At 36.9% G+C, this 22541-nt stretch overlaps 1 protein-coding gene across 1 annotated transcript in view; it reads right to left on the bottom strand.

Annotated features, from left to right (window-relative positions):
- The window catches only part of LGR5 (leucine rich repeat containing G protein-coupled receptor 5), an 84004-nt gene that overhangs the window by 29541 nt on the left and 31922 nt on the right, over positions 1–22541 (bottom strand). Inside the window, exons 2-4 of the mRNA XM_042872564.1 lie at positions 21278–21349; positions 6344–6415; positions 4654–4725 (exon numbers count right to left, since the gene is read on the bottom strand). Of these exons, the coding sequence (XP_042728498.1) occupies positions 4654–4725; positions 6344–6415; positions 21278–21349 (216 nt within the window). The remainder of the gene's footprint in view (positions 1–4653; positions 4726–6343; positions 6416–21277; positions 21350–22541) is intronic.

Genomic DNA, 22541 nt, shown 5'->3' with positions numbered 1-22541 from the left:
CAAATGTTTAGAGAAGCAGGGAGAAGGAGATGAAAAATCCATTTTCTGACCTGGTCCAGCCAAGCAAACTATTAAGAACAGCCAAGATTATTTCTAGCTCAACTTTCATGTAAAAATGCATCATCATAAAGTGCTCTGCACATAGCAACATATTTTAAAAATAAAACTGAAGTGATATATGAATTCTGTCAGAAAGTTAAACTTATTTATACAATTTTTTTTATCCTGTAGTTGTGAAGACAAATCCATGTGCTACACTAAATTCCAACTTTTCAGGTTTTCAGTGGAGAAAAAATGGTTTATTTTTTCCTCTACAATTGTTTCCAGCACTTTGGAAGAGGTACTGTCTTGTATTCTGCTCAGTTTTCTACTACTAAAGTAGAAAACTAAACTAACTAAAGTTTTCTACTACTAAAACTTCTAAATTTTACAGGAACTAAAGCAAGTGGCATGTCTTACTGTAAATAATGCTTGTTTTTAAATATCCTTGCTGAGTGGTTTAGCATGGATAGTGACATAATCTATTCTTGATTATCATTTCTCTCTGAAAATGAAATAGGAAAAGCTTCTTACTAACAATGATTTTTAAACAAGAAAATAAATGGAATTAATCTGAATCTGTGGCATTCACTGCAAGGTGCTGCATTACAATAGTCCCAATAAAAGAGCAGCAGAAGCTTTGTTTCTCAGCAGTGCCAATTAGACTTCCCTCCTTTATTTATTAAAATGTACAAATGAAGATCTCCAACTTATCAGTTGCTAATAGCATAAAATTTGTTTTAACATTCTCAAGGAAGAGATCTTAAAAAAATAATTCGTGCATCACTGCCTGCTTTATCAATCCTTCTTGTTCAAAAAATACTGAAATGACAATTCTGGTACATAAGTGATCTCACTAGAAATAAAAACATCTATTTAAACAAGTACTTAAATTCAGTGAAAACAGTTGGTCAGAAAGCAAGCTGATGATTAATAGGTATATTTCAAAAATAAACCAGTAAATCTACATAAAAGGCTTTTGGATCAAACAGATATATTCAAAATCATTAAAAGCCTTCTTGATTTAAAAGCAGAGTGGAGATATTGGAGCTTTGGGAAACATAAAACCCAGAGACCATCTGCTTACAGTCAGTTCTACAGAAAAGTGAATAATAAGGGAGACAGCATTCAAGTGACACTTCAAACCCCGCTGCCAAGATCTAAGTTGTGACACCAGTCATTGTGTGTTGGCTGTTTTCAGTCATGGAATTTGAGAACTTACTTTCCTCTTCTTGGCTTAACAGAAGCAAACATCATTTGAATTGTTAGGGTTAGTAAACCAGATAATCTGCATTCATGACAAATTTCAAAAGGAAATTATAGCCCACATAAAATGCTGAACATGGAGATAAACACAGCTGTGGGCCAGCAAAATAAAATGGGAGGCATTACTTTCAGAACAGCCCTTGTATACAGCTCATGTGCGCACACACAAAATCACATACATTTTTATATAAAAATGATTTTAATGTAATCCTCTTCACATTCATTAAGGTATCAAGGTGGCTAGTATGGATTGCCTCTCTACGTGACTGCCCTTCTTGGGTGAAAATACAAAAGGCAGCTCTAAGCCCTGTCATCAGTTTTCAGGTTTTTGCAGCTTTGCTAACCTAAAGAGAAGAGTTAATGAAGCTTTCGAAAACCATGCCACCTGTTTCGTTAAACATAATAAACACAAGAAGTTGTTATCTTATAGAACTTGCCTTTGTGCAGGCTTTTAACCTCTTAATTACACCCCTGAAAAGACTGCTGCTATTTCAAAGGTTTCAAGAAATACTTCCTATTGTAAATCAGAAACCAATGCAAGAACCACCTTGTGAGCAGAAAATCCCTAGACTGTAAGAAACAAGAAATTGAATCTATGCACACCTTTATCTGACAAGCACAACCCAGTTAAAGCAAACAAAAGAATAATAGTTTTCTTTCCCTCAAAGAGGTCTCTTTTGCCAGTGATCATCTTTCAGCTGATAGTAGCTTTTCTGAACAAACCTGTATCATTCCATCTTAGGACTGCTATGCAGCTAAAAGTTTATGCTGATCACCCCTATTCTTAGTCTGTCTCAATTTTGTCACGAAATATCAGCTCTTAATGCAGACTACACACTGCAACTACGTTTGGTTCACTTCTTCAGCTTCTTCACCTATGGAAAAGAATATCTGCAGAAAAGAATGAGTGAGACTGTCATTTTGTTTGGAAACTGTACTGGAAATTCAACAGCCTCTTTCAGAGCAACAAAGGAACCCTTGTTTGCTTGGCTTATCGTGTTTTGGTCCAGAATGTGTATGGAATGATGTGATCTCAGCAAGATTTTTTTTTTGTTTGTTTAGCAGAAAGAAATCTAATATAGTCAGCAGACCAGCATTTTCTCATGACTTTTTAAAGAGATCAAAGGAAAGAACTGCAACCTCAAAAGTATATGGCTAAGATATTTCAGTCTGTCTGGTCAATAAAGAAAAAAAGGTACAGACCAAATAACAATTTATAAGATAATTAATTCTTAAGGCTCTTTCACCTTTACAAACCTTAACAAATGCTTTGTATATTAAGGAGGTAAGTATTGTTTGAGACAGACATAAGAACTTGGGAGCTAAAGTAGTATAATGTGTGCCTGTGTGTGGGTAAGTTATACACCGACGACAAAAGTTTGCTAGAAATTGATTCATTATTGGATTTCATCTGAATTGAATGTGTGCAAAAGATGTGAACTTTCTGGTAGAACTTCTTTACACACAAAAAAATAAGAGAACATGTTTAGCACAGTATGCTTCCCAATCAGTAGATCTCAGCTAATGTTTATTTATGTCCAAAGAACATGCCTATTTTCAATCATCTAGAGATTTCATGCTGCTCATTCAAAGTTAGCACATACTTTAGAAAATTTAGCCATCTTTTTTTCTTGTATCAAGTGACAATGACATTCTTTGGATAATTTAGAAACAGAATTTATTGTGCATCCTATGTGGAGACAGCAACAGTGGCCTTGTAATTGCAAAATGTGAACTCCAGGTGCAGCAGAAGGAACTAATGATAATTAATTCACTGAATAACAACATGGCAGATGGATTTCAGTACAGGAAGATGTAAAGCTAGGCCTATGAGGTGAAGGAAATTCCCACCTGTCAAGACAAAATCCTGAATAACTCTTAACATGCTAAGCAAATAATGTCTTGAAGTTGCACTAAGTGTAAAAAGTAATGCTCAGTGTTCAGTAATAGTTAAAACAATTAAACAAAGTGAAGTTTGGGGGTTAGCAGGAAAGCACGTAACAAAAAAACCTCCATAATTTCCCTCTGCAAATCCAGGCTGTATTCTATGCAGGTCTGATTCCTCCTTGACTCGTCTCAAACAAAATATGGAAGAGCTGGAAAAGAGTTCAGTAAAGAATAACAAGGATGACCAGATGAAGGGAATAGTTTCCACATGAGAAAGAATTCAACAGTTGTAACCATTGGAGATGGGACAGAGGTACATAAAATCTAGGATACCTCAACAAGGAACAGCTGTTTATAACTTCTAGCGTCTGCACCTATTAGCATCTATACATATATCTATATATCTATCTATCTATATATATCTATATATATCTATATCTATCTATCTATCTATCTATCTATATATATATATATACATATATGTGATATATATCACATTTATGATGTGATAGTAAATTCCAAGCAAATAAAAAAAGGTACCTCATCACAGAGTTAGCTGATCAGCAGATATGCTGCTATGGAAAATAATGGGTGTTACATTATCTCAAACAGCAATTGTACATGCTCACAGAAGAAAATCCTCTAAGAGCTATCAAGTTCAAAGAAGCCGCTCAGCAAGTCCTTGAGCACCAAGCTTTGGCAGTTGGGACAGTTTACCAAGGGAGTATTATTTTATTTTTCGTCTGACCTTTTAGTTTTCCTTCAGTATCTGCTACTGAAGGTCTAATAGGGCTAGATCAGCTTTCAGCACGATGTGGTACAACCACTGTTAAATCATGAGGCAGAAGCACATCAAAATAATTTCATTCATACCATGGAACAGCCAATCCTCACTCCTAGTCTAGGAAATCTGGCAGGAGTTCTGTTAAAACTGGAGCTTGTGGACTGAGTCAGCATGACCCAGTCAAGAACTATAAATACGGAGATCTGCCTGTAGCATAGAGTATAATTAAGGGTCCTCCAGTACACTTTCTTTCATGAGCTAATAGTGTTTTCCATATTGCTTAAAAAAAAAAAAAAAAAAAAAAAAAATCAAGGGTGTTATTTGGGATTCTTTCTTTTCCCTTGTAAAGAGCCTTAACAAGAAAACATGGGAAAGACTGATGCTCCAGGGACCATATTCTTCTTGACAGACAGAACGTATTGCAGAGCAAGTCTTCTCAAGTGGTGAACCAGTTTATAACACTGCAAGGAAACTGCCAATGTCACTAAATTACTGGAATGAAATCAGTCATTTTGATTTTTAACTTAGAGTACAATTCTTTTGAAAAGCATTTCAAAGAGATTTAAAAGAAGAAATAGGTTCAAGACATTACTGAGTGATATAACAGGTAATTAATAGGTAATCCTATATGTTATTGTTAATACAAGCTCACAAGTTGATTTACCAAATATACTTACAGAGACTGCAGGCTGCGCAAGTTCTGGAGTGCTTCAGTAGGAACCTGGCGTAGTTGGTTATTCTGCAGCATTCTACATTTTGAGTAGCACAAAAAAACAAACCAAATCAAAACAAAAAAACAACAGAATCAACACGGTAAAGGTATTTTTTTTCTACTGCAAATTTTCTTCTAAGCTTACCTCCTTTCTACTGGTTTTACTTCAAAAATACAAGCACAGAAACAATCTACACAAATGCTCCGTTCCCCTCACTCCTTTCAAAATGCTCATTCTCCCTCTTCAGAGCAAACGATTACATGCAGTACATTAGCTCTGTCAACACACCAGCTTTAGCAGGACTTTCAAAGTAGGTGAGGAAGCTAACAGATGAAACCTTACTTGCTGTTGATAGAGCTTGAGCTCCGAATTGCCTCTAGTGATTATGAAATTGTCATCCGTATGTATGATTTCTTTTTCCTTCTTCAGTACTTCTGTTTCTTATTCTGATAAAGTTCTGACAGACTGACTCTTGAAATTCTCATTTAAGAAAAAGCTACTATGGCCAACATCATTTTTAACTGCATGAGCAGTTTATGATTTAGTTTGTAGAAATTTGTCTCAGTAACAACTGCTGAAAATTTCCCAATTAAATCAGTTTCCTCAGAAGGAAGTTTGTTAGCAATAACCTGATAAATTTATTTTCCGAGGCTGTTGCATGATTTAGCTTGCAAAGACAGAAAAATCTTTTAAATTCCAGGAGAAACTTTTCTTACCTTAGAATACATTTTCATTCAAACTGCCTAACATCCTTGTTTAGACCAACTTCTCCATTTATAAAAGGATTCTATCTGGGTAACACTGGAATAGTACATGTCTTCAAAATGAGGTATACTCCGTGGGACATTGTAAATGAAATACTTTCTGGCAGGCCTGAAGCTCTGTGGGCCAACAAGAGCTACAGCTGCCCAACTTAAGAGTAGATGTAATGGGTAGCTCTTTGTACTTCTTTCCCACCTAATATCTTTGCACTAAAGCTCAGTATGCTTTTATAGTAGCATCTGGCTTGGCTTGACACTGCCTAAGAGGTTGGCGTTCTTGCACATAAAACAATTCCTGTGAACTGAAGGAAAAGATCCCCTTTTACAGATAGACAGTGACTTTTGGGCTGCTAATAGTTTTAGTAACTGTATATGTCGTCTCATTACTTCATTTCAGTCATGTTCTTAATAACTTATCTTAATTAGATTACAAAGAACAAGATACAAAATAAGAACTAGATTGTAAATTGTGGCATGTTCTACAATAATGATTTCTCTCCCATCTCTCAAGAAAAGGAAAAGGCAATATACCCCAACTTCTGTGTGATCATGAAAAGTCCAAATTTTTTAGGCCTGAACACAGAACTTTTGAGACAACTAAAGAAACTATGAACTGAACCAATTTTTACCTTTGATATTGTACAGAGACATCTACTTGATGAGCAAGTTGTTTTTAGAATGCGATTAATGCTTTCCAATCTTTGTGTTTAGGATATTTTCTATATGAAAAAACAAAGATTTAATGATGTTCATATGTATCTCACTTCAACTGAATTGTTCAAAATGAGCTGATCAAAATATGTAATTTACTTGATCAAAACTTCACTGGTTAATTAGTTCCCTGGAGCATTTAGGAAATCAGAAATATATCAAACAACACACAGTTTACTTACAGCACTTTAAGACTGAAAAGGCCAGCAAATGCTCCCTTAGGAATGTATGTCAAGCCATTTCCTGCAAGACGTCTGCAAAGTTTGAAAAAGGGAAAGAAAAAAGGAGTGAATACTTTTTCCTTTCATGTGGAATTAATTTGGTTGCTAAAAAGTGTAACACAGCTATGTTTGAAAGACTGATGCCAGAGGTAGTAGTAAAAGAGCCTTGTTTTGTCATTAATATACTTTTAAAAGCAAAATATCAAGAGGAGCTCTTAACTGTATAGTTGATTTACTGACAGCTGGACTGCAGAGACAAAATGCAAGTTCATTATAAATCAAGATTATGGCTTAAAATGGACAATTAATTCTTTGTAGTTCTCTTTTTAAGCACTAGAACAACCTCAGAAACTAAAATACAGATACACTAACAATAATCAGCATCAGGAGACTTACAGGCATACACTTTTGGAATTGTGTATATACGATGTCTGTGCACATTTAACTCAGCTGCATTAACTCATTTCCACATAATATCAAAATATATCCACATAGTAAAGAATAAAGTTCATTTTACAATAACAATACCCCAAACTTCTCTGTTGGTGGCATGGCAGTGTATTTGCTATAATTTGTAGGTGTTTTTTCCTAATTCTGTTGTACCCTTCTTCTCAGAATGCCTCAAAATACTTTACAGACTGAGGAAAGTACAACAAATATCTCTATAATGTATGGTACTTTGATAAAAAGAAATTAAAAAATAGAAGAAAGTATTATGTAGGATTTGTTCCTATGGAAGAAAGTCTTCACAGGTTACACTGAAAGTAATGCTTCCTATTTATTTCCACTGAAAGTACTACAGAGAGCACAATGGCACTCTTTGATAGAGCAAATTCTCAGCTAGGAAACATTATTTTTCCACATAGTTACGAGCATTAGCTGTGCATTTTTACCAGTGATGAATAAGAGCCTGCATGCTGTGCTTGTAACAATTTGCACCAGCAGAGGTGCCCCACTATCACTGCTGCCACTGCTGAAATGCAGCACCCACCATCTCACTCTGCTCACAACAGCTGCTTCATCTCCATAAATGTTTAGCAAGTGCTGATGAATGTCAGTGGGTACCATTCTTTTTGCATGGAGGAATTCATTGACACCCCTTTGCTTCATATGTACTTCCGTATCAGATGCCATTGTGTCAGACTGCTGCTCTGCTGCCATCTGTTGCACGGCAACAAAATGTAATGGAATATTGATGGGAAGATTCAACCAGTACTGCCATACCACCAATGTGCACCTCTGATGTTGTGGGCCAATATAATAAAATAGGAGGCACTGCCTTTGGGAGCAGCCCTCATATTTTTGATGTGAAGTGCCATTGGTACGTTCCTCAGCAGTGCAACTGAAGAGCATCTTGCATTTACCCTCCTGACATTGCACTTCAACAGGAATGTGCCATGATACCTCTTCCAGCACTGGAAAACTGACTGCTTGAGGTGAGAGTCAAGTTACTATGTGTCAGTAGAGCCTTGCTTACTGCTCTTGGATGCCCACAACTGTGGGTTGATCTGATTTGATCACCCTATTTGCATATCAAGTGAAGCCAAACAGAATTACTTGAAATTTCTCATCAGTTAAGATATTGTACATCAAAATTGCAGTTAGCACAGGCCAGCTGATGTGGTGACAGAGATGACATTTGATTTGGCATTTGGACCCCTTAGGAAAGACCAGAGGATGAATTCCATCAAATGCCTTGAGCTGCCAGAGGGGAACCTATAGCACTGAAGTAGGCACCAGAGTTGCTAATCCTTTTCGTAGAAAGTGCCAGGTGCTTGGAACTGCAATCCCAAAGACCCAGCACTGACTGTTCTTAAACTTCATCTCCCTTTGAAGCTTATTTACCCCAAGATAATTACAGAGTCCCGGGCACACTTGCACTTTAGACTTCTCTTCCACACAGAAAAATATTGGTCACAGTGGAAGAAAACATGACTCTAGATGCCAACACCAATGACTTTTTATGTATTATAAATTTGGGGAAAGCATCTTCCCTGTGCACACAATTGCTGACTGGTGTGACCTTGTTCAGAGAGAAAAGTGCTCTTCTGCAGGGCTATTAATATAGAGCCAATGAGCTCACTGCTCACATGAGGTGCACCGGGGTCTGAGGTTCAGGCATCTGAGACCTGGGTATGTGTACCTGCACACCAGCAGACAGATCAGTGAGCAGAACCTGGCACACACTTGTATATACTGGATAAATCAGGCATGTACTAGAGTAGGCACTGGTTCTCTGAAAGCAAATGCTGTTTGTGGATTATAGGCCAGCAAAAGTTAGAGATCTCTCTAATGCTGACTTCAGTTTACTATATAGAGTTTTGGAAAGACTACAAAACGTTTAACCCCCTCAGCCTTTTGTACCGTTATTTTACTGATATGACTGAACTCTAGTCTTAGACATGAACCAGAAGAGGCTACAAAATTTTACTGAAAAAAAGACTAGGCACAGATGGGAAGGAAGGGAGGAAAGATTTAGGTTGGATGTCGGGGGGAAGTTCTTTACAGAGAGAATGGTGAGGTGCTGGCACAGGCTGCCCAGAGAGGTTGTGGATGCCCCGTCCCTGGAGGTGTTCAAGGTTGGATGGGGCCCTGGGCAGCCTGGACTAGTATTAAATGGGGAGGTTGGTGGCCCTGCACGTGGCAGTGGGGTTGGAGATTCATGATCCTTGAGGTCCCTTCTAACCCTGGCCATTCTGTGCTAGGTTTCCACTTACTAAAAGTGTCTCACTGAGTATCATGGAGAGTTCAGTAAAAAACAGATAACTGAACTCATATCTCTAAAGTCTCAAGCTGGCACTGTCAGGGCACCATCCTGTCTTAAAGAGTGGCTGTGTTGCAATAAATTTCGCAGCTGTTGCAAAGCAAACTACCAGACACACTACATGTTCATACTGCTTCTTAGATCTGAAATATTCTTTATTTAAAAGGTTAGCTAAGAAAATTAGAGCTCTTTAAGCACTCTGGTATGGTAAGCACGCTCCTCCCTGCTTTAAATGCAGTACTGTGGTAATGTAATTGGGACACTAACCAGCTTTTTTTGTTTCGATGTGTAATACTGACTATTTCTAAATTAACAAGAAGTCTTTCTGTGGTAAGCCTTAATGCTTGGCCTTTTTTTTTTGGAAAATGGACAGTCATAATTTTTAAAATGGTTTTATGGAACCTGTAATAGTCAGAAAGAAATACCTATGCACAGAGGTATTCATATACACGGCTCATGGGCATTCAGCACAGTTTTAATGAGACGATACTGCAGAAAGTTATATTTACTTTTCCATGTACCTTTTTTTCCCTGTTTCCTTCTGTTGTCAGTTGTTGTGAACAAAAATCTGTCTCTCAGAGAAAATATCCTAAATTGCTGCCATTTTTATTATAATGCCCATTTGAATTATCCAGCCACCCACAACCACCATTAGAGCATTACTCATCTGTATGGCCCCAGCTTCACCATTCAGAGGAATGTCTGAAGTTGACAAACAGCTGTAAGCAAAGGATGCTGTTCCTGAGCTATTTGAATGATAGAATGATAGCTATCTGCACGGTTAAAGTGAGATGTAATTCCTCCCACCTTTTTCTTTTCTTTTTCTTTTTTTTTCTTTCCTTTTTTCAGATTCCAAATCTCATTTTGGATTCTGTTTCTTTTCCTGTTAAATCACAACTTTCTCAATTATAGAATATCTTGTCAATTAAATGTCTTTTCATTTATTAGAAGTCCACTTTAGATAGAGAAAACCACATGTTAATCTTTTATTTTGTAAGCAGAGCTTCTGTGTTTGTGCCTTATGAGTTTTTCAAGCCCCGGGTCATTCTTTTAGCACTGCTTTGATTATTTTTCAGTTTGGAAAGAACTCTGACTTATTTTGTAGACAGTGATTACTGTCCTTTTATATGACACTCCTCTGCTTGTGTAGCAGAGGATCATGTTTATCACGTATAGCCCACCACATTTCAGCGGAGGACTAAATTAAATGTATCACATATGCCAAAATAGATGTATGTCTGTGCGGCTCTCTTACCAAGCAAACTGACAACATCAAAAAAGGTAGACTTCTGGCAACATTCATTTTCTATATAATGATGATGTCTGACCTCCAGTTACCAAAGTAAATTCTTTCTCACGACAATCCTTTTCATGATTTTCCACTAGATCCAAGTCAGGCAAACCACCTATCCATTCCCAGGATGCTCATAAGACCACTTCTGAACACTGGCACAATAGCAGCATCTTCCCAGCCCTTTGGAATTCCCCAGCATTGTGGGATTTGGAAAAAATCAGCAGTAATGATTCATTGGGCTCATTGTTTAATTCTTTCAATATTCTTGGATGGAAGTTAGCACACCAGTTATTTAAGACATACTGCAAAGCTCATTAAATTTGGCTTATTTGTTCCCAACCATTTTAATGCCTTCCTTCTGGATTTTTTTCTTGCTATTGCTGTGTTTCTATTCTCAGTCTTGGCATAGGGGAAAACAAATCCCCTTGTTGATTCTACAGGTATCTATCAAGCATCTGTCAGGGTTTACTCATCTCCATATCAGGGATTTTGTTTTCCATTACCCTAAGCTATTTCAGGGAAGCTGCCCAGTACTTTTACTGAACTTTGGATGGACTCTGGGTAGTGATTTCAGTCTGGATAGGTAAATATCGCTTTCCCTGAATAGATGAGGATGGACATCCTATCTGTTTCTGCAGTTTAGCATTTAGTTAATGATTTCTGAGAGGAGGAATAAACTAGCTTTTTCGTAACACATAACCAAATGGTTTCTACTATTAGAAGAACTCTAAATTTCAGTTTTTAAAAGTAAATTCTTTTCCAGCATTTCTGAGAGTTATTATTTTAGAAATATCACATTAAACTAATTCAGGCTCAAAGTTATCATATCTCTAACGAAAAGATAATAAAAAAAGTCAGTATTGCTGATTTTGGATGGCATGTACCTAAAATAGCTATACTATTTTATAGCTGGATTTAACTTACGCTGTTTCATTTCTCTTGCTAATTAAGACAGAAATTAATGGCAGCTGGAAAACATATGGGGATGTGTCACTGTATTCCTCCCTTGGTTCCTCTATTTGAGACTCTTGAAGACAAGATACTGGGCTACTTTCGGCAGTGGCAAAGGCTGAATTTCTATACTACTGCATATCTCTTTCTAAAAGATGCAAAATAAATGAGCTGACAGAAAAGCACACTGCTTCTATCTTTTCAAATGGCAGCAATTTATGAAGTATGTTTCAACACAGTTCAGCCCAGCTGGCAAACTCTACTTGGTGTTGGAATTGCTACAGTGCTTCAGGTCAGGTTCCTGGCCTTGCTCAGATCTAAGAAAAGGCATATATGGTGTCTCCTGTGAGTTTTGTTCATCTGTGTATCTCTTTTGTATATTCTAACATCTCTTGCAGTGACACAGTTCTGAGAAATGGTCATCCCCAACTAAGGAGAACAATCCTAAGACAGCACAACTGATAAAACATCCATAGAAAGTTCTAAAAAAGATCAGAAAATCTTTGTTTTCCTTCTACTGTTGCTCATGTCTAAAAGGAACAGATTCATTCCTCAGAAAGAAGCAGATAAGTATGATGTTGTGACTGAACACAGTTAAGTATTTCCATTACATTTCTAGAAGAAGATTTTTTTTTCACTGACTCAAAATTGCTTTGTGCTTGTATGTTTTCAGCATTGAAAGATACCTTGCCTGGCACCAAGCCTCTCCTCATTGCCTTCTGGAAAGGGAGGTGAATTGGAAACACCAAAAAATCTCTGTAGTAATTGAACTGTGGCACTTAATAAAGAAAGCATCTTTTCAGTAGCCATTAGAAATTGTTGCAAACCTAACCAAGCTACTTCTCACAGTCTGCAGCAAATAGTGACAGTAAAACAGGGGCAAGGGCTGCTTTTTGTCTTTGTCCAAGGTAAGATCTAGTTCAACAAGTGCTGAACAAGCACCTGTAAAGTGCATTTCAAAATCTCGTACTATCAAAACTGTAGGAAAGAGATGAAAGGAAGATAGTAGTCTCATTGGGAAACAGCATAGATTTATATTAATTAACACTCATGCTGTATTCTAAGAGGATTAACACGACAGATTTTTCCTGAACAGATTACTGTTCAAGTCTTGCAAGGTGCAGAAATGCAGAAGAGTAAATGTTGTTATGGATCTTGGTATGGCTCAACATATAGCAGAAATAAGCAGTACAAGAGTAAAGCTCTTCTATTAAGAAATCAGAGATCTGTTCTAATTCTTACACTGAATAAGCACTGTTACGTAGAACTCCATTACACTCAAACTTATGGTAAATATATTGGACAATATATAAAGGACATGTTGAACAGTATATTAAAGGAGAATGTATGTCCTTTTGTACAGACTGAGTTGTATATCACAGATATTAAAAAACCCCTAATCACTTGTGCTGCATTGTATTTAATCACTCCTCAAGCTATTTGCTTACATGTATTGCAATATTCAATATCTGAGTGCAACTCAAAATCATCTGTCAACTATGAAAATATATTGAGGTATATCTACAGGAATAATTTCCTGCCATCGTGCATTTATCTTCCTTTGACTCTGCATTTTACTTCTGATCATTATTTTGCTGATTGTATTTGAGAAATGAGAACAAGGACTGCATTATTATACTTAGAGAATGCCAATATGAATTTGGTCATATCTACATATACATATATATAAATGTACATTTAAAGATGGGTAGTTCACCATCAATAATGTTACAACTCAATGAATTTTATGCTTGCCTGTTTTCCTTGAAAACAGGTTTAATTTCCTTATTTGCTACATTACATTCTGCAGTTAATAAAATCTCCAGACAGAAAATTGAAAATGAATTATACAGACAAACCTAGAAACTGGTGACAGAAATCTTTGTTTTTGCAAATAAAAATTAGAAGTGTAGAAAACCTGAGAGGGTGAAAAATCCCCACAGTTGGGCCAGTTCTGCTGCTCCATGGTACCAACCTTGCCAAATTTGATGCCACATCACATTAACATTTATGAAATTGTGGTCTGTCTCTTTTATACCTACAGATATATACAGATAAATTTGCTTTTGTAATTTAAAATTTCTTTCTAAAAACCTGATCCTCCTCTCCCCTAATTGCCTGAAAAATAATTTTTCTCAGTCATTGATAAGGATAAGTGATGAAATTTCAGTCCCACTGATGTCTGTGAAAAAGGTTGCGCTGACATAAGCAGAAATTGGATTCATAACTGCATCATGTCTCAGTATCACATCTGACAGCAATTCACTTCTAGGCGTATTTTTTGGAGAAACAATGTAGAAGATATATTATGTGTGTATATAAATATATATTTCCATTTTTTTTTTCTAAAAAAGCTTGCTCTGAATTTAAAAAATATAGCTCCTGTTCAAGGAAGAATTGCTCACCTTAAATTGCTTGCTTCAATTTTGTTTCCTGTCAAACTGACCAAAGACAGACATGTACAAAACACATTCAGTGTATACACCTTTAGTTTATATAAATGTACAGTCAATATGTATTTCTATGATAAGAGCTTTCCTCAGTTTATATACGCACCTATACGTAGATAAAACAATATGTTCTTGCTTAAACTAGTTCTGACAATATGGATATTAATCAAGAACTTACGCAAAGTCAATTAAAATTTGAGATATGAGGTTGATATTTTTTAATGATTATTCTTGGGTCAATGCTACAGAAATTTATGAATTCATTGGTGGGTAATTAGTGTGTTAATTATTAATTAATTAATGGATGATATCAGCATATATTTTTCAAAATGTTTTTGTGGAACTACTTTGTTAGACTAAGAATTTAAATGTTATTGTGTATTTTAATTATCTTTTTATATTTCAATCTGTCATGTTAATTAAAACTGTAATCACAGTAATATAAAAAGTAGGTCAAATGATATATTAAAAAAATGTGATGATCAGAGAGATCAAAGAAGAAAATATAAAGATGCTCTCCTTTCCTTAAGAAAGCAGGAGGGGAGTGTGCAAATCATAACTGTGCTGTATATTACATTTATTGCTACTTGGAAATTCAAATATAACACAGTCTGCTCCTGCTTCAGGGCCTAATTGCCTTTTAAAATGCGTGTGCCAAATTCTCAGAGGGTGTAAACTGGAATAACTCCAACTGACCTCAAGCAGTTGGAATGAAATCAGTGTGTATTTGATCTTGAGCTGGCTTTCATAAAAGAGATCTTAGATTGTTGTCAGTTAAGGATGTGGTCTAAAATTTACTATTTCTCTTTCCACTTATAAAAGGGGAGGATTCTATCTGCACTTTGCACAATTCAGTACTGTGACCCTACGTTTTCTATGGACAACTGACTGCTCCATTCATGCAGCTGCCCATGGCCAGTGCTGGGAACAAGCTGCCTTGCTCTCAGCATGGCAGAGGCCAGTGCCCTACTAGAGGGCTCCAGTGGTGTCCTTTTACCACATGGACAAGTACCTGCCCTCTGACTTACAGCACAGTGAACTCCTAGGCTGCATGCCAATATTAGCCAGGAAATCCTATGTCGATTTACAGGATCAGATTCCAAAGTTACTTGCAGTAAGAGAAAGAATTTCACTTCCACGTTTGAAGAACCCTGTCACCAAATCACGGGTCTCAGAGTAATCTTAAATTTGTTAAATTTCCTTCCTCTGTGTTTCAGTGTTGCAGCAAGATGAAACAACAAATGGTAAGTTATATACATTACATTTCCTAGTTTTGGCCTTCAAAGCGCTGCTTACACTTCTGATACTGCTACTGGGATAAATTATCATCACTGATAACAGGAATTGGTTGATACGTACTGTGAAATGAAGCACCACAATCAAACAATCAATAACAAATTGTCCTCACTGTTTTGTCCTTCCTGTGCCATTGGCAAAGGACACAAATCGTGCAGTTCCAAATGTTGATGTTACAGCTTTTCTCCGAGAAGTACAGTGAAGCAATGCTAAAGAACTAGAGGATAAATTACTTACTCCTGTTTGGAAATTCAAACAAATAAACAAACAAACAAACCCAAACTTAAGAACTGTGCTTAAAGAGACATAAATGTAATGTGGGCTGAATTCAGTGCCTATAGTCCTAAAGCAAGTGAAAAATGGAAGTGCGTATCGGAACTGTGCACTGCACTGAAATGAAGCAGCGAACAAACAGGCTGAACTTCCACTGACAAAAAGTAATTTCTGCATACTTGCTACTGCAGTACATGCAGAATGTGTAAGACTTAAATTAAAACCCTGCCTCAGGATCTGTAGAAATATAACACATTTAATAAAGTATAGCTTCATCTAAGTTAATTAAGTATAATTTTACTATCTGTATTGATCGCAAAACACGAAAAGCTCTTCCTGTGACTATTTGATAGCATAAACCAGTTCCTACTGAATACTGCTGGTAATAAATTACAGGTTCCAAGCAGTACGTGCAAGTTACAAGCTGAAAATTCACTTTATCTGGCGTTCAGTAAGAGCAGTGCAGCATCACTGATACACTGATAGTTTCTTGGATATCAGCATAGAACCTTCATTGTTCTTACTTGCACAAGTCTTCCTATTTTCATTTCTCATTATCTTGATCCCCTCACCTTCTTCCCTACTGCCCCTTCACACCACAGATGCACAGCAGTGTCAAGGCTGCTCCCTGAAATTTGTGTTAACATTTTGAGAATAACTGTCTGTCAGCACAATCCATTCTACAAGCAATGCAAGCTGCTCTAATTTAGTAAGGCATTTGCCCTATAGTTTCTCTTCTTTTTGTTCCTCATTTTGTCATCATTGATAACAGAGCAAGAGGGGCAGTCTGGAGGGTGCCAAGATGACCCAGCCACACAGGGAAGTTCTTTGTTGTCCTTTAGCTTGGTGGCATCAAAGGGACAGAGACAAAGGCAGTGACAGCTTCAGCTCCACCAGGGCTGTCATCTTGTACATTAGGAATCTTCTGCATTTGGATCTGATGTTTTTTCTAGTAAATCAAAGCAACTGTGTGAAAGCTAGGGGTGAAAATGATTACAATTGCTTCCAATTGATTAACTTGATCAATATCTTCTCACTGTTTTTACTGCTGTGCAGTCAATGACCGGTGCACTTCCCCCTGTCAGGACTTCCGTGCCTCCCTGCAAAGCCATGGAGCCACAGCTCTGAGTTATCAGCAAAGTCTGTCCCACAGTGATGGGATTTATGACGTGCCACAGCCATGTGCCACTGATAAACACTGTGTACTGAGCACAGGGCATATCCCAAACAGATTGCCTCTGCATGTGTGCATGTATGAAGTGAAGACACTGGCTTCACAATTCATGTGAAGAGACTGGATATCCAGGTCATGTGTCAGCCAGCACAGCACTGGAATTACACACGGGATGGGAAGTCATTTAACAGGGAAAGTCCTTGAAATGTTCGCTGATGGAGATAGCACAAGCTGATTTCCATCAGGAACAGCAGCTGTAAAACCTGCTGTGCAAAACACATAAAACTGCTGTTTAGCTGACATTAGAAGGACGTGTGTAGACAGTTTGAGACACTAGATAACACCTAGTTTTACTTTTGCTGTGCACATCTGTTGTAGGTATTTTTACTTTTTTTCCTTTGGAGGTTTCTAAGACTACACTGATTCATCTCTGGGAAAGACTTTCAGCATCCTGTCCAAAGTGTGTTCAAGTAAATTAAGAGATGTTTTGGACTGTATCTGCAGCACTGTAATGTTTACTGCTAGCTTATACAACAGTAAAAAGTGTAGAACCATTTTTCAGAGCTGGCCACAAAGTGCCTGTACCAGCACAAAAAGAAGGATGGTACACAACCCCAGGAGCCAATGCTCCCAGTTTTCAAAGACATAAATGACTGAAGAGCTCAGTCCCACCATTCAGAGCTGGCAGGGACAGTAACACCTGATTCTCACCAACAGTTTTAAAAACCTCTTTGTAGGAAAACAGAGCAAACAGAAAGGGAAGTAAAAAGAAAATAGTAAATAAGAACAGATAATAGGTCATGCCTGGTTATTTAGATCTTCATTTTCAGTGGTCTTTTAGCACTTCTGCAATGCAAAGGGATTTCCACACACCTGATGGTGACTTTCACATAATACATCTTTTTTGCACTGTATCTGTAATCCTGCCTGCAGTATAGTATTAAAATGCATGATTAAATCACTTCTGCCTAAATAACTGATGTAATAATACTGTGGGCAATGTGAAAAAATGTGGACATTGGTTTCAATAAACTTTCCTGTAGCTGTATGGAGCTTTGAAGGTGTCTCTGTCACTGGATTTTGTGAAACTGTAGGTCAAATAAACGCAATAAAACAGTCCTGTTTTTTTTTTTTTTTTTTTTTTTTTTTTTTTTGTTAGTTTTTCTAAAATGTCTATTCTGAGTTGCTGAAAAACAGCAAAGTACTGTAAGAATCACTTGGAGATTTGCTCTTCTATGGAGCGTTCCTGTGTTTAAAATTGAAATAAAAGCCTCATGTATGTGTGTGCATGGGTGAGTGTGCATATATTTATCTGTATACATACATATATGTATCCATATATGTGTGGAAATAACTAGCTGGAAATGTTTGTAGCTAGATCTGAATCATATCATTTTAAATAGTTATTGGCTTTCTTCCTCACTCTTCACAGGTATGTCAATTTATAAAATAAAACACTTTCAGGCACTGCTTTGAAGTGTTAGTGATCTCAAAATGATATGCTTACATTCAGATATTGTCTTCAAAAGTCCTAACCTACGTAATTCTATATACTTTCTAAAAAGCTTTTTTTGTTAATGCATTGCTCTAATTCACTACTCTATTAATACAAGTGTGCTAAATATATCATAGAATGACACAAATATAGAAAGACTCCACACAGGATTGAGTCTTGGGCTCAGTAATACTGATAAATATCTGCAATTATTTTGAATTTATAATGAAGAACTCTCCTTAATGGTGTTGTACAAGTCCATGCAGAGCAACTTGCTGATAATCTAGCAGCTGAAGCATAGATTTCTTTCTTGGTGGGAGTTCCATCATGTGTATTTTAAGAAAAAATGATGATGGGTCTCAAAGGCCTGGAAAAAAAATCATTTTGAAAGCAAAAGACCTTGCTCAAAACTAAACTTTTCAGGAGCTAGAACATTTCAAAGTACCACAATATTTTCTAAAATTTTTGGAGGAAAATGCATCTCAAAAATATGGCATAGTTTCAATATGTTGCTGCATTTCAATGATCAAAGGCTTTGGTTAAAGATAAATACCAGGCACAGTCATCAGGACCTCAAGAATGCTGCTTGCAGAGGTGTTGAACCTCATCTTGAGGAGTGGATCAGTCAGCTTAGGAGGTCAGAATTAGCAGAGCAGACCTGACCAGTTCTTTGGGGGTAATGAGATGCTAGTATTGCCAAACCACACATCAAGCATGCAGCATTTAATCTAAATCTCAGTCGATCTATCGTTAACCTTTATCAGATTTTTGAACCAGGCCTACTATAAAGACTACTAATACATTTTTCAATGTTAAAGAGCCCTAGAATTTGCATTTTTACGCTCCTGCTGTTGTTGTATTTAAAAGAGTGGATAGGCATTTCTAAGATGCATTTTAATCTCATGGGGTCAATGCTTTGATACAAGGACATTGTAAAACCTTATTTTTACCATGTTTGCATTATTAGTCAAGTTACGTTTTACAACAGTCCACCTTAACTGAGACAGATAAACAAAATGCAGAATTCCCAGGTAAGCCAGGAGTAAAAATAATATAGCAATGCTTGGATGGGTAAAATAATTTTAATACGTGCAATTAATGCTCAGAAATGAGTATAAAAGGAGGGTAGAAACTACAGCGGCTGTTACTGCCTGCTTCAGAACTTAATATACAGTTCCCCTTCCACTGTCTACACTTCTAAGTATTACTAGAGTGAATTGTACCATACATGGCTCTGAGCACCAAAGGCGCTCCCAGCACAATGTGTTTGAATTTGCCTTAAGAAGAGGTAATCAGTTACCTCAGATCTTCAAAGGGTTCATTTGTCTATACTTACTTGAAAGTGAATATAAATTGGAAGGCTGTTATAAAGCAACATCAGAATGACTGGATGGTGTGAAACAAATGGGGAGCTGACTTTGCACATGGAAAGCAAGATGTAGCAATGAAATACTTTCTTGCTGCTATCAATGATGAGAAACTGAAATCACATAATTTGGAAGAAAGGGTTACAAGGACAGTGGTTTCATATTTCAGGTGGAACATATGGGTTCAGCACAAGAATAATACTTCTAAATACCTCCAAATTTCTTGACCAGGGAGATGAAGTAGATTGCTGAACAGCCTCTCAAGCTGTGATGTGTCTCACTATTTGGGTCATTTAATTCTGAGAGGGAAGGCAACTTGGCTTAATGCATGAAAACTCCATTCCACGAAAAGCCCAAACTTTTGTTTTTTTCTCCTTGAGAATGACCAAGCAAACATGTACATTAAAAAATCCACTAAGTCTTTGTGGAATGATTCCCTTCATGCGCACTTAATATTGTAATCCTTGGTGTTTGACATCTCTCCTTGTTATGTCCCTGCTTTGGTTGAAACCTGCACCAGGAGCAATAAAGACCAAAGCAAGGAAGAAAGCAAAGGAAGACAGAATTAAAAGAAATAATGCTTTGTAAATCCAGTAATAAAAATAAGACAAAAATATATAAGATGAAAAGGAAAGAGAAGAAAAGAAGCACTGTTCAAACTCAGCATCACCAAAATGGTTTTTTTTTTTCTCTTTTTTTTTCCTTCATAGATGCCAATTGCAAATACAAGATGTCAAAATTCTAATGAATGTTAGCAAGGACACCAGAAGTCATCAGTGCAATAAACACCCAAAGGTGATTTAAATTGCAGAGGACTGTGCTTAAAGGACAGCTTAAAATAAACTATGGCTTTGCAAGAAGGGCACAATCATGACTTTGCATATCTTACGTGGGTTTTATGGTGTGTTAGTAGCTAAACTCGCTATAAAAAAAAGGGCTTTCGTTTTAAAAGCTTATAAAGCACGATTCATAGGAGGGATCGATGCCTACACAATTCTTTTAATCAACTTTTAGAGGTATTCATGCAGATGCAGATGCAGGTGCCAGCTGTTTCCCACAAGACCTCTGGTACATCATTTACAGAGTCTCCGTCGCTCCTCAGGAACTTAAATTTTCTTTTAAGCTTGGGTCATTGTAGCTAGGGTCACTGCTAAATCCAGGTCTCAAGAATGCACAATACTTTTCACTTTTGGTTAGTCACCATCACTTCAAACCAGCATTCCTCTTTTGATGTAGTGTTTGGTCAGCTGGTTTTTGCAGAGTGCTTTTCCCCCTCAGTGAACGTACTAGATAGCCTAACTAAGCTTTGTGTAGGATTCTGCATTTTACAGTCAGCCTTCAGGGATGCTAAACTTCAGAGTAAGGAAACAGTAATTAAAAGTGATTGGGACAAGAAGCCCCGACACTAGGAAATGTGGACTCAATTGTCCTTGACACAGGCAGAACGAAGCAGCAAGATTTGGTTTTGATTATAGCTTTACTTGCTATTTTAATAAACATGAGCCAGTATTCAAACTTTTAATATCCTGCTGCTTAACTATTTCCAAAAAGCAATCCAGTTCTTTTAAACAGCCCTTGTTTGAAAATTTTAATTTGTTTGGCTCTGTCCCTGCCTAGAGAAGTTGTAGCCTCTCGGTAACTCTTTTATACGTTCACTTCCAGAATCACAAGCAATCTATTTTTTTCAACTAAGTGTTTCCGCATGTGCCAAAAGTGTCAGGCTGACAGCTTTCCTGCACCGTTTTATCTGGTTCCCACAGTAAGTATGAGAGACAAACACAGGAATGTGTCTAGCACTGACTATGCCCATCAAGGATACAATGATACTTACAGCTCTTCCAGGAAGCGGAGATTGTGCACGGGGTTCGAGGGCAGCTTAGTAATGTTGTTCATACTGAGATCACTGTAGGGGAAAACAGACAGAGACTTAATATGGCATGTCACAACTGTGGTATCCAGCTGTTCATTCCACACATTTTTAAGTAACACATTAAAAAAATTAGTTCCTGTGCCAGAACTGATGAATCATTATCTAGTTAGCACTTTCAACATTCTACTTTTGCATGAAAATGGCTTTGTCAAAGCAATACAAGCTATTGCATGTTCCTTATTTCCAAAAAAAATTTGGAATGTTTTATCACTCTCCATAAATCAGCTGGAATACTAAACAACCCTTTTAGGCTGCGTAATTTTAATAAACCACTGTACTATATTAAAATTTATTTGGAGTAGTAAAGGAAAACTACTCTGATATTCATTGTTGTTGCACTGCAGCATACCGTAGGTTTGCAGACAAGCAAAGCTGCACAGGTGCAAACTATTTGCATGATTCTTTACATTTCATGAGCATGGAAAAATAATGCTTTTGCTGTACAACTTGCTGTATGAGCCTACTGATTTTCCATGTGTCACATTAGGTGTCCCCAAAACCCAACCCACTTGTGTTAAATAAGGGACATATTTTCAAAAAATAAACATCGCCTTTCTACAGTGCTCTTTTTTTTGCAGGTTCTCAAATTGCATTAAATAAGTGAAATGAACCATAAAACAAGGGTGTAATGTGATCCTTCTCTGTAGCACACTTCCTGGTGGGGTTCCACAGTAGTTCCTGGCACAGGAAACAACCAGCCATATCAGCTCTGTCAGAGATCATTCAGGCTATGGTTCAGGCTACAATTCATACAATAACTGCTTATTCTGAAGGTGTTTCTTCATTTTTTCCATTGTCTTGCCCAGCACTGTCATTACGACTGACTTGCATTAGGAGTAAAAACTGTAAAGAGACTGCATTATAAAATTCTACACGGAAGATAAAACTTATACAACTATGTCAGAATTATTATAGATGCTGTTAAAATAAAAATATCAGAGGACGGCATATTTTATGCAATGTTATGTGATCGTTTTAATAAAGCAATATAAACATATATACTTGAAAGCACACTTAAAGGTTCTAGCAGCTTTGGATGGTATTTGAATAACCTTATTTCTTCCAGCTGTTGGAAGCTCATAAGGCAAACAAGTTATCTGTACTTTGGTGGGTAGGCATCCTATTCCTATTCCTATTCCTATTCCTATTCCTATTCCTATTCCTA

This window comes from Lagopus leucura, unplaced genomic scaffold (genome assembly GCF_019238085.1).
Source record: "Lagopus leucura isolate 7727_CA_CO unplaced genomic scaffold, USGS_WTPT01 Super-Scaffold_100008, whole genome shotgun sequence".
In the NCBI taxonomy this organism is placed as follows: domain Eukaryota; kingdom Metazoa; phylum Chordata; class Aves; order Galliformes; family Phasianidae; genus Lagopus; species Lagopus leucura.
Note: the sequence above shows the minus strand (reverse complement) of the source record. Positions and strands in the feature narration are given on the sequence as shown.